The sequence below is a fragment of the Asparagus officinalis genome, unplaced genomic scaffold (assembly GCF_001876935.1).
Source record: "Asparagus officinalis unplaced genomic scaffold, Aspof.V1 AsparagusV1_Un117, whole genome shotgun sequence".
NCBI lineage: Eukaryota > Viridiplantae > Streptophyta > Magnoliopsida > Asparagales > Asparagaceae > Asparagus > Asparagus officinalis.
In genome coordinates, this window is record NW_017972383.1 from 5,001 (window position 1) to 18,691 (window position 13,691).

The window sequence follows — 13,691 nt, forward strand, 5'->3', positions numbered from 1 at the left end:
TAGTTTATATTATATATTATGTATACACACACACACATATTTAAATACAATATGGTATTATAATTTATAGATATACTATATACACACATATGTTATAATACACAGTTATTTAATATATACATATACATATGTACTCAGATATATATAGTATTAATGTATATATTAAGTAATAATATACTACTATGGGTATTAATATACAATAATTATGTATATATTATATATTGTATTATAGTATACTAAATATATATATGTATATAATACAGTAATATAATTAGTACATGTATTATATGTATATGTATTAGTAGTATGTATAATCATGTATGTATATACTATACATGTAGTTAATACGTTACAGGTATATGTTATACGTACAACATCATATGATATATATAACTATACATATACACATAGTATCATATGTACATATGTATGATGTATTATTATGTATTATATATAATATATTATATATGATGTGAGTATGTGGTGTGTTTGTGTGTCGCGCGTGCATTATATGTGTCGTTGTAAGTAAGGATTGTGTATAAATACTACATACTACACACAGAACCTAGCATACATAACTTAATGCAAAATAGTCATCAATCAATGTTTCAATTCTCATGAGTAGTTATTCACCTCTTGAATAAAATTCAATCATGTCAAAATTAATTTGTTTCTTAATTGTATAGAAACTACGGTTAGATTTTTTTTTATATTGTATTCTGTTTTGATTTTTTTTATAAGAACCCATTTAAAAGACGGTCTATTTTCTATTTTATATTAGTTCATTATTTGTCTATATTCTATAATGGTTATCTGTATTTTTATCGGATGAATATAAATGATAAGTGTATTTTGATTCCACTAATCATACAATAATCAATCTTCATTTGAGAATAGCAATGGTAATGGCAATATTCTTTCTTTTCGCAATTAACTATCATATGTCATATATCCATACTATTATCAATAAAATACCATCATTATAAAAAGAATTTTTGATTGACATGTGAGTTGCGTAAATTTGTAAATTATCTCTAATATGTGGTGTCGCTCCACCAACTATTGTGTACATTTTTGCGTTTTTAATATTAGGCCGTCTACCTCGAACGTTGCGAAAAATCTGTTGCTAATTCATCATTCACTAGTGTGCTAATCCTCTACTATTGGATATTTAATGACATCATTTTGACTACTTCCGTTTTATCGACTTTTAACATGTTTCGATTTAAAATTAGTGTATGATGTTATGCATAATATAATTAGATCTTCTATATGAGCAAACTTCTGTCAACTTAAGTGGACGTCCACTGAGTTTCTTATCCATTGATGATTACTTTGATTGAGTACATTGTGGATGATCCGCTCCGTTAAACTTGATCTACATATTCTAAAACCCCAACACACCAAATTTTGGTGTGAACTCGTTGTGGGTTTGACCCTCCGTCGAGTCATGTAAAAATTCTATTCATCGAAACCGCTTAAAATTGATACGAGTGCGATGAAGGGTCAAACCCAACGAGTTCACACCAAATTTGGTGTGTTGGGTTTTAGATATGTAGATCAAGTTTAACGGAGCGGATCATCCACAATGTAGCTCAATCAAGTATCATCAATGGATAGAGAAACTCAGTTGGACATCCACGTTAAGTTGACAGAGTTTTGCTCATATTAATATATATATATTAGTACTATATATATATATATATATATATAGTATAACACTTATATAATATATATAACATGATATACATAATAATATATGATATGTATCATGTGTGTGTGTGTGTATCCACACACGATATACGTTACATGTGTACATATATGTATGTATGTATGTACGTACGTTAGTGATATATATATATATATATAATATAAATATGTATATATATATATATATATACAATATGTATGTATATATAATAGTACATATTATGTTATACATATTTATATATATACATATGTATGATATATATATACATATGGTACGTATATAATATTATGTACATATATACACACATATAAGCAAAATATATATATATATATATATATATATATATAGTGAGAGAGAGAGAGAGAGAGAGAAAAACTCGTCAACTTAAGTGGACAAGAGGTGTTGTCCACCAATGTTTTTAACCGTTGGATTAGATTTTAATATCAGAATTTTGATTAAATGACGTGGCACGAATTAATTGCTAAGAGGGGTATTTTCGTCTAAAAAAATTAGGAAATCTCTCTTATAATTGGAAATCAGCACCGCCCCCTTAATTGATTTTGCAGCCTAAAAAAAAGGAAATCATCACCGCCTCTGCTTCAGACCTCCGCCCGCCCAGGCTACGAAATCATCACTGCGCTCTTTCAATATCCCCCAACAATCCCTCTCGCCGTCCACGCGCTTCAGACCTCCGCCCGCCCAGGTTAGGAAATCAGCCCTTCGCCCGTCCACGCGCTTCAATAACCTTGACGAAGCTGACTGGTGATGATTTAAGTTGTCAGCTCTTAATTTTGGTGTTTAATATTATATAAGATTTGCGTCAATCAAAGCTTGAGCATGTTGGCAGCTTCACTCATGGCGGAAAAAAACTTAAGCGGAAAAAAACTTAAGCCCGTCTACTCGCTTCAGAGCGCCGCCGCTGGCCAGAGATCCACCGCCCACTGGCCAAACATCCGATTCCCGCACGCGGGCCAAACATCCGATTCCTGCTCGCGCTCAGAACTCCGCCATCCGTCCACTCGCTTCAGAACACCGTCGCTGGCCAGAGATCCGCTGTTCCTTTGAAGATTAAAATCTTGTTATGGTTGTCTATTAGGGACAAATTGAATACAAAGGACATACTGATTAGAAAAGGGATTGTGATTGAGAATATATGTGTATTGTGTGGTGTCGAGGTTGAGACTCATTATCTTTTATTTATTTATTTTTGTTTTTTTACAATGGCCTTATGTGGCTTCTTTAAGGGGATCCATTAAACATAAATTTGATGTAACTGATGATTTTATGAGAGTACATGAGTTATGATCTTCATGGAGATTATTTTGTGTGCCTCATGTTTGATGGTAGAAGTGGGACATGTATAGTAGTGCTTTGATTTGGGTTATCTGGTGTGAAAGAAACAATCGCAATTTTTAATTAAAAAAATGCAGACATTCTTCGCAGATTTGGGTTATCTGGTGTGAAAGAAACAATCGCAATTTTTAATTAAAAAAATGCAGACATTCTTCGCATTTATTGGACAGATTAACTATTTTGTTGATTTTTAGTTAGGGAGCACTTGTATCACAGTATCAGTGCTCCCTCCAGGAACTACTTCAGACACAGAGTTTGTAGAAGGGCACCTGATGATATAAGGATGGACTTCGACCTGCAATCAAAGCATTGATTTTGAGAACACGTGTAAACGCATTTCAACTTTGATTTTCACAAAGCGAATAAATACATAGTCCTCATCTACAGTCAGCAAGCACATATTGTACATTGTGTAATATAATAAGAGAATATGGATGCATTGCTAAACATCAAGAGAAATTATATCAAGGCTCGCAATATTATTTAACAAGTGCTCTGAAGTATGAACAGAAGTAAGATAGAAGAAAATGACTTAATCAGAATAAACATAAAGGAGATGCAGATTTCTAGGCAATTTTTCCATAAAAAGTTTGGGACAAGTACACAGATTTCTAGGCAATTTTTCCATAAAAAGTTTGGGACAAGTACATCATATGGAGAGTATATGCAGATGGACATAGTATCAACTAATACACAACTAAGAATTTGGGACAAGTACATCATATGGAGAGTATATGCAGATGGACATAGTATCAACTAATACACAACTAAGAATTTGAAATGCACGCATCCCAATCGCGAGCGTTACTGGACAATGAAGCTGAATTTTGTTATATGACGGCAACTGTAGCTCACATAGGACAGTTATCAGGGAGAAACTAGTTTCAAACTGAGATATTACTAAAGGCTTCACCTGTTGTATATGTATGATCAATTCTTCTCTGCTTACTTCAACGTAAACATAGTTGCATTATAAAAAAAAAATATGGCACTAGTAGGAAAAGCAATTTCACTGTTCACTGCATGGTTCCAAAATTTGATGAAACTTGAAGACAATAATAGTCCAGGCTACAGGCAAAAACAAACAGCAAGCAAGAGTTCACTGATCCACCTCATTACAAAGACAGTGCAAATTGAAGCCGTCCATGCATTATTGTCTCTGTATTCAAAAATCCGGTGGGCGGGGGTGGTGGCGGAGGGGGGGGGGCAGATTTCCTTAGGCAATTTTTCCATAAAAGAGTTGCGGACAAGTACATCATATGGAGAGTATTGCGATGGACATAATATCAACTAATACACACTAAGAATTTGGAAAATGGAGAGAAATGAAGCAATACTAAAATCATAACCCTCGACAATGATATTAATCATATTAAAACAAGTGTCTTCCACATAAATGCTATGAAAATAAAATACAAACATAAAAATCTTTTAAGGCCATAAAATAACTTCACATATCTAGAGAGCTTCGAAAGAACATTAACAAAAAAAAAAAAAAGATTAGAATAGGTTATTAGTAGTAATATTCTTCAACATCTTCATCCTCTTCTTCTTGGTCTTCCGGATCTTCCTCTTCTTCCTCATTGATGCTTCCTACATGACTTGTTGTTTGGGCCTGCACAAATCTCAAAAAAATTAGAAAAATCGTACTTTGCATAGGAACATTGTTTTACATTTGATAATAAAAAAAGTAATTTTACCGTGCAAGTTCGACTATTGTGGCCTTTCCCCTGACATTTCCCACAAGTCCTTTGCTTCTTAGCTTTCAACTCTGAAGGAGGCTTGAAACGTTGCATCTTTCTTTTTCCTTTGCAATTTGAAATAGGAGGAGCTCTCACGATACAATTATTATCAATAATATTTTCTTGTGTTTGAGAACATGCAGAACCTTGGATTTGTGTCATGTCGTCATGCCCCGATTTATTCTCTAATAAGTGCTTTTTTGTCGCTACTAATTCTCCCATAACTTGATCTATTTTTTTATTTGCCAAATTATACAACTCAATAGATGTGGAACCTTCTACGACCAATTTCATTATTTTTCGAGACAAACTATTAAACATTAGAGTCTTTGAGGAGGAATTTGACAATTCAGTGCTAAGACATGTGTGCGTATCAAAACTTTCTTCCTTAGCTGACTTTGTCCATCTCTTTAAAATATATTCAGAGGGTATTTCCAAGATATCAAGATGCAAAAGGACCTTAAGCACATGCGAGCACACCATTCCACTAAATTCGAACATTTTACAATTGCAAGATACTGTCGTAGGGGCTTGGAAGGTAACAATATAAGTTCTTCTTCTAGCAATTGGTTTGTCTGAGTTTGGGACTTGCACTAGTTTGTATAATGCTTTAGGCTCCATTTCATTCAGAGAATATGAAAATATCTCTTTTAGTTGATCCTTGAATACCCTAAACATTGCTCTAGTATAAATTTTTTGTGCATGCCTCTCTATTGGGCTTGGAGACCATGAACTTGGCTTGTATTGCAGAGAGCGAAAATCCTCTTCCTCTTCTACGTCATATCGATCTTCTAAGCCACTTACAAAGCCGATGAGCCGTATTAGGAAGGACCTCACTTATTGCTTTCCTCATTGAAGGATCTTGATCTGTCAGAATACAAGTAGGATGCTTACCAAACATTGCATTAAGCCATGTTCGAAAGACCCACATGAAGGATTCCGCGGTCTCGTCTCTAATCAAAGCACAACCAAATAATATAGTTTGAGAATGGTGGTTTACCCCGATGAATGGTGCAAATGGCATACTGTACTTGTTTGTGCAATATGTGGTATCAAAAGTGACCACATCTCCAAAATGCTGGTAGGCCATCCTTGATCTCCCGTCAACCCAAAACATATTTTTTGCACAATTATTACTATCAATCTGGATTGCATAAAAGAACATGGGATTCTCAGCTTGTAGTTGTTGAAAGTGACTTAGAGTCATTGAGATATCACTATCAAAAAGAGACATTCTTTGGCGTGTTGCAAAGTTGCTTAGGTCCCTCCTTGTGAATGATAAATTACGAACCCCTCCACGTTGAAATGCAATAAAGTCCCTAATATGCTTTGTTGAAATATTTTGCTCACGCATGGTTTGTATAAGGTCGACTTCTTCATCTCCAATCTTTCGCCGACACCGATAGAAACGAGATTTTGAGGGGCTCGGTACTAATTCATGGTTGTGCTTCTTCTCAAAGGATAAACGAGATTTTGAGGGGCTCGGTACTAATTCATGGTTGTGCTTCTTCTCAAAGGATGATATGATCCAATTTTCTTCATCATCTAATTTCACACGCATACTTGCTTTGCAACCAGTTCGAATGCTAGATATCTCCTTCGAATGACTTTTCTCGAACGTGTTATCCCTAAGTAATGGCTCATTCCTTTTGCTTTTAGAAAAACCCTCATGAGAGCAAGTAAATACTTGCATTGTGATGACATTTTTTCTCTTAGACAAATAATTAGATCCTTTTCTAATCCCAAACCCAATGAATAATGCATAAGCACTATAATATTTCATTGCTTCCTCCAAACTTTTGAACATCATACCTATCTTCGGTTCATCAATACATGGTATGTGACTCAAGTTGTCTTCTAAAAGTTCATCTTCATGTGGCTGACTATGTTGCGTCGTCTTTTCTATTTCTTCATTTGCACAAAAAAGATCTCTGTCTACATATTCCCCTAATCTTGCCATGAGACAACCTGTAACCATAATAGAAAGATTATTAGATTGCTTCATAGATGGAGAAAAATTTAATATAGGGTAAATTGAGCTCACAGATGATAAAATAAAAATAACAAGTGGAAGGGGAAATCTATATTTCATATTTACTAACAAACTAAGAAGACTGGTTAATAAGATATATTTATGAATAAATCAAAAAGATCCAAGAGCCTAGCGAAATTAAAATAGAAACTGGTAACTGTTCATTACAAAAATAATGCTAATGAGGCTAAATAAATAGTGTAAGTCCTAAAATAATCTGACAAGTCTTCTTAGTTGGCCGTCGGAAATCATTGAAAAATAACATCTCAATCATCACCAGTCAGCTTAAGTTTTTTTCCGCCATGAGTGAAGCTGCCAGCATGCTCAAGCTTTGATTGACGCAAATCTTATATAATATTAAACACCAAAATTAAGAGCTGGCAACTTAAATCATCACCAGTCAGCTTCGTCAAGGTTATTGAAGCGCGTGGACGGGCGAAGGGCTAATTTCCTAACCTGGGCGGGCGGAGGTCTGAAGCGCGTGGACGGCGAGAGGGATTGTTGGGGGATATTGAAAGAGCGCAGTGATGATTTCGTAGCCTGGGCGGGAGGAGGTCTGAAGCAGAGGCGGTGATGATTTCCTTTTTTTTTAGGCTGCAAAATCAATTAAGGGGGACGGTGCTGATTTCCAATTATAAGAGAGATTTCCTAATTTTTTAGATGAAAATACCCCCTCTTAGCAATTAATTCGTGCCACATCATCTAATCAAAATCCTGATATTAAAATCTAATCCAATGGTTAAAAACGTTGGTGGACAACACCTCTTGTCCACTTAAGTTGACAAGAGTTTTTCTATATATATATATATATATATATATATATATATATATATATATATAGTATAGTATATAGGGTCCGTGAATCTGCGGTGACTCCGTAGGCTGTCATCTGAGGATGCGCGATCTGGGCCGTTTATTCAACCCCTCAGAGAGATTGAGCCCTTCGTTGAAAATCCCATCCCCCCAAAATCCTACCCTCTCTCATCTCTCCGCTCAGCATCGCGCCATCCACCTCCCGCCTCCTCCTCTCCAGCGCCCGAAATCGCCGCCGGATGTTTCGCCGCCCCGATCAGCGTCGCCATCGCTCAAGATCGCGCATTCGGTCGCCATCACCACCTCCTCCCCTCACCACGCCCGAAGACACCGGCGCAAGCTCGCCTGTGTCTCGACGTCCCCGATCAGCGTCGCCACCGTCCCTTGCCCTAGCCATCACCTCCCTCCTCCTCTCCAGCGCCCGAGATCACCGCACTGAGCGTCGCGCCGGTCATCGCCGTCTACTCGTCCTGCCATCAGCTCACAAGCCCTCGTCATCCACCACGCCTCGACGGCATTCGAGCTCAGCCCTCAGGTTCATCGCCGCCTCCGGAGATCGATCAAGCCCTCGACGTCATCCTCGCCATCACCTCCCCCCTCTCTCCACTCACGAAATGCCCGCGCCTGCTTGCCGTCCCCGCTCAGTGTTGCGCGGCTCATCGCACTTCGCCGCTGTCGAGCTCGCTCCCCGAGGTAAGGCATCAGGTCTAAATTAACGTGTTAGTTCTAACTGAATATGCATGTTAGCTAGCTCTAATTAACGTGTTAGTTTTAACTGAAATGCATGTTAATGCTACCGGGATGCATGTTGAGCTCTAATGGAGATGATGTTAGTTCTATTACGAGGCATGTTTAGTTCTAGTTGGCGTTCCTGTTAGATCTAGTGGATTTCATGACGGTTCTATCTTCCTCATGCATATTCCTTGGATCTTGGATCTATCTCTTCCTTTTAATTTCAGCTCATACATTACTTGGTTCGCAGCACTCACTCTATGGCTACGAGCCGGATAATTTAGAGCTATTTTTGCATGTATTGTTAAATTGGATATAAACTTTAAATTTGGTTAAACTATCGTTTAGAATATTGTTTAGTGAAATTGAAAGATCAACTTGATGAATGTTTTTTGAGCGATTTTGAACTTCTTATATGTGATAATTTGATAGCTTGTATAGACCTCTCACCAATTCTCTCACGTGAGGCAACAATGGAAGAAGATAAAAGCCAGGACCATGATCTACTATCTACAACATGGTTCCCCCTCAGTGATAATATCTTATTGTTTATAGTGTAATACTAACTAATGACTATACAAAATAGTTTTTTATAGCATAGATTTGGTTTCTCTATTTTTATAGGCATCCGAGCATGAGGAGAATGGTGATGAGGCTTATGGCGTTGAAAATGGTGAATATAATTTAAACAGCGTTGATCCATATATCGAATGGAGTTCTCTACTTCATGAGGAAGCTTATATTTCTAATAGCATACGCCAGACTTAAGGGATTTAGTGTTCGCAAGGGTCACACAGCTTGGTCGAGAAAGAAATATGCAATCCTATCTAGAATATTTGTATGTGACGAAGAGGCTTAAATCTTAAAAAGATAAAAGAGAAGATGGTCGGAAATGTAATTCGAAAGTTCGATACAAAGATGTGGCATGCAACGCAAGGATGGTTATATTGAATAGAAGCACTGAAAAATAGGTGGTCCGAAGTTAAACAGTAAGCATAATGTTATCCATTAACCACCGCCAACTCGGGTAAAGAAGCACTACTCACATGACACTTCATCGAGCTCATCGACAAAAAGGTTGATAGATACTCTTGACAATCAAGGTTTACGCCTTCTGCCATTTGTTAAGTTGTAGACGTTGTCATGGCAATGACAAGGCTCTCTCACTCAACAAGAATGCCAAGCACAACTTAGACTTTAAACGAAGAAAACACGTCGCCATGAGTGCGTGAACATATTTCGTCAATTTCAAGAGAAAAAAGGTATCTGATCCTCAATTTTACTTCGCACTTGATTTAGAAAATGATGGGACGATTGAGAAGTGTTTTTTGGATGGATGGTAGGTCGAGGACTTCTTACTTGCAATTTGGAGATGTTGTTTGCTTTGATGTTACATATAGAACGACAATTTAAATTGCCGTTTGCACCATTTACGCGGCGTTAACCATCATCGACAGTCTACTCTATTTGGGTGTGCGTTACTGTCCGATGAAACGGAGGAGACGATTTATATGGTTATAAATAATAATGAGTCGTATAGCACCAGTAACAATCATCACTGATCAAGATAAAGCTATGTGTGTGTGCTATTCACAAAGTTTTTCCTAAAACTCGCCATCGCTTTTGTTCTTGGCACATTCGTAGGAATGCCTTACAAAATCTTCAATCAATGCATAATGATTATGGTGAGGATGTTGGTTGTAAAGTATAACAAATGGTATTGGAGTAAATCGGAAGAAAATTTGAAAAGCGTTGGAAGAAATGAGGACAAATATGGTGCAGATAAAAGGAGTTGGTTAGTAAATTTATACAATCATCGAGATCATTGGGCTCCAGTGTATCTTAAAGACACTTTTACTGCAGGAATGACATCTACTCAGCGGAGTGAGGAAATTAAGCTTTTTTTGATCATTTTGTGAATGTAAATACTGAGTTACATGATTTTGTTAAGCAGTATGATAATGCTGTCAGAGCTCGCGCCGAGCCGCCTGAACTTGAGCAAGATTTTAAGTCCACAAACTCAGTTCCTACATTGATAATTGAACATCCATTGAAAAACAAGCTCGGGAGAATATACGAAAAATCTGTTTACTATCTTTTCAGAAAGAACTCAAGGATAGTTTACTCCATACTTCATGAAAAGTTGTCGAAGGACGGCGCAAGTGCTACTTTATGCCGTTTGGAATATGATGCGAGGCTGAAAGCAAGAATATAGTAAAGCATCATGTTTGTTTCGATTACATCCAAAGAAAAAGAATTAATTGCTCTTGTGCGAGATTTGAGATGGAAGGTATATTATGCAAACATAGCTTGCAACATTTTAGTAAAGAAGCAGTATTAGAAATTCCATCAAGATTATCATTGCACGATGGACAATTAAAGCAAGACATGTTGGTTGCGGAGTTGTTAGAAATTGCATTACAAATAGTGAAGACCAACTATCTATCATTAAACATTGGGCCCTTAGGAGTAGATGTAACAAGGCACTAGAAGATACATGACTTCAAGTACACTTCATGATAAGTTTAGTGTTTTTTAGACTCATTTTTTGAGAAGTTAAGATTCCAAGATTGAGAAGGAACATAACGACAATGGAAGAGAGGCAATGCAGCAATAAGATGCCTACTTCATCCATACCCATCTCTATAGAGGAAGCAACTCAAATCACTATTCGTGATCCAGATAAGCCTGTTGCCACGAAGGACGACCAGCACATGCTACTAGAATAAGTCGGGAGTGGAGATAGCACAAGAAAGAGTATAAAAAAACAAAGATTTTGTGGGTTTTGTAAGGAAAAAGGACATTATAGTACGATTCTCCTTTAGCTAAGGTATTATACTTAATCTTGATTAATATTTTTCAATGTCTTTGCATTTGTCATGATAAAGTTGCAATTTTTTTGTAGAACAAAAAGTTGCTTACGTGGAGGTCGAGAAGTTAACGGCAATCGCCAAAACAAAGTTTACGGAGGGCCAAACAGCATGTGTTTCGGTTGAATGTTCACAATTTGATTTATTCACTTTTCCCTTAAGATTTATGTATGTATGGATGATAAATGTGGTTGTATGGAATTAATGGATGATAATTTGAATTAATTTTTTCCCCCAGAACAATGAGGAACAAAACAGTATTAAGTGGTACAGAAACGAGCAATTAGTGGGTACTAAAACTTGAATAAGTGGTACAAAAACATAAGTTGGTACTAAACTTTCTTAAGTGGGTACAAAGCTTGATTAAGTGGGTACAAAACTTTCTTAAGTGGGTACAAAGCTTGATTAAGTGGGTATAATATTTGAATCCAGAGCAAAGAGGTACAAAGGGTGCCTAAGTAGGTACAAAACGTGTATAAATGGTACAAAAACTTGAATAAGTGTGTACAAAATTTGCAGCAGAATAATGAGGTACAAAACATGGTTAAGTGGGTACAACTTGAATAATGGGTACAACTTGATTAAGTGGGTAACAACATGATTAAGTGTGTACAAAAGTTTTTACAAGTAGGTCAAGGCTTGATTAATTGGTGTAAAACGTGTATAAATGGGTACAAAACGGTGCCTAATAGGTACAACGTGTAAAAATGGGTAACAAACTTGAATAAGTGTGTACAAAATTTTGATTCAAGTATATTAAGGTACAAAACATGGTTAAGTGAGTACAAAACTTGAATAAATTGGTACCAAACTTGATTAAGTGGGTACCAAACTTGATTAAGTGGGTATAAAAGTTTTTACAAGTAGGTACAAGGCTTGATTAAGTGGGTACAATATTAACAACGTAATATATACTAACTCTATATGTGATAGAACTAACAAGAGGACAGCTAGATATAACAAGGAGTGAGCTAGAGATATCAGAATAATAGAACAAACACCTTGGGCTAGAAATAACCCAGCAACGAAGTAGAACTAACAGGAGATGGCTTGAACTAACAGGAGGGCATCTAGAACTAAACTAGGAGTGAAGCTAGGGATAAATGGCCATCTCGAGTACAAACACTTGTGCTAAAAATAACGTGGGCACGAAGTAGAACTAACTCGAGATGTGCTTGAACTAACAGGAAGACATATAGAACTAACCAATGACTGAGATAGGCCTAACAGGGCCACAGAACAAACACTTGTGCTAGAAATACAGCCAACTTGAAGTAGAACTAACTCGAGATGTTCCCGAACTACTAGGACAACTAGAACGTGTATAATGGGTACAAAAATTGAATAAGTGTGTACAAAATTTTGTTCCAGAATAATGAGGTACAAACATGGTTAAGTGGGTACAAACTTGAATAAATGGGTACCAACTTGATAAGTGGGTACAAAACTTGATTAAGTGTGTACAATAAGTTTTTACAAGTAGGTACGATGCTTGATTAATTGGGTACAAAACGTGTATAATGGGTACAAAACTTGAAAAAGTGTGTACAAAATTTGATTCCAGTATAATGAGGTACAAAACGTGGTTAAGTGGGTACAAAACTTGATATAATGGGTACAAACTTGATTAAGTGGGTACCAAACTTGATTAAGTGGGTATAAAAGTTTTTACAAGTAGGTACAAGGTTTGATTAAGTGGGTACAATATTTAAAGCAACGTAATAGAACTAACTCTGTATGTTCTAGAACTAACAAAGGACAGCTAGAACTAACAAGGAGTGAGCTAGGGATATCAGACATAACAGAACAAACACTTGGGCTAGAAATAACGCCGCAGCGAAGTAGAACTAACAGGAGATGGGCCTTGAACTACAGGAGGGGCATCTAGAATAACTAGGAGTGAGCTAGGGATAACATGGCCATCTCGAGTACAAACACTTGTGCTAAAAATAACGTGGTACGAAGTAGATAACTACGAGATGTGCTTGAACTAACAGAAACATTATAGAAACCTAACAATGAATGAGATAGCGCTACATGGGCCACAAGAACAAACACTTGTGCTAGAAATACGCCAACTTGAAGTAGACAACTCGAGATGTTCCCAGAACTAAGTTAGGACCAACTAGAAACTAACTCGAATAGGGTAGAACTAAAGGTGGACAAACAAGAATAGAACTATACTGAGATGTTCTAGAACTAACAGTAGGACAACTAGAACTAACTCGAAGGGATAGAACCCAACAGGTGGACAGCTAGAACTGAACACTTACTCTGGGTAGGGATAACATTGCGCCACCAGAAGCAAACACGAGATCGCATTAGTCCTCTAATCGATTTCATGTCAGTTCTAACCGTTGTGATTAGTTACGCTCTATGCGAGGTCAAAATTTGTTAGGTCCAAACAAACTATCTTTTAGTTCTAACCTATTGGTCAA

General features: G+C 36.7%; 1 protein-coding gene, 1 long non-coding RNA gene and 1 pseudogene across 4 annotated transcripts; 2 read left to right on the plus strand and 1 right to left on the minus strand.

The window, feature by feature from the left end:
- The window catches only part of LOC109827304, a 41,454-nt pseudogene that overhangs the window by 4,995 nt on the left and 22,768 nt on the right, over positions 1-13,691 (plus strand).
- Positions 2,055-3,060, plus strand: LOC109827306. Its single transcript, XR_002243397.1, has 2 exons — positions 2,055-2,473; positions 2,559-3,060. It is a non-coding gene; the product is annotated as an uncharacterized LOC109827306 (long non-coding RNA).
- On the minus strand, positions 4,519-7,411 carry LOC109827305 (protein FAR1-RELATED SEQUENCE 3-like). 3 transcript variants are annotated; one of them, XR_002243396.1, is made up of 4 exons: positions 7,295-7,411; positions 6,619-6,774; positions 4,765-4,871; positions 4,519-4,679 (listed from the first exon to the last, which is right to left on the minus strand). XR_002243396.1 is itself a non-coding variant. In XM_020394300.1 (4 exons), the coding sequence occupies exons 2-4, from the start codon at positions 6,764-6,766 to the stop codon at positions 4,578-4,580; spliced, it is 357 nt and encodes a 118-aa protein (XP_020249889.1). In that variant the 5' UTR covers positions 6,767-6,774; positions 7,236-7,411; the 3' UTR covers positions 4,519-4,577. The 3 variants fall into 3 exon arrangements, 2 of the variants coding, with proteins under 2 accessions (XP_020249889.1, XP_020249888.1); XM_020394300.1 differs by having other exon boundaries at positions 7,236-7,411; XM_020394299.1 differs by lacking the exons at positions 6,619-6,774; positions 7,295-7,411 and having other exon boundaries at positions 4,765-5,582.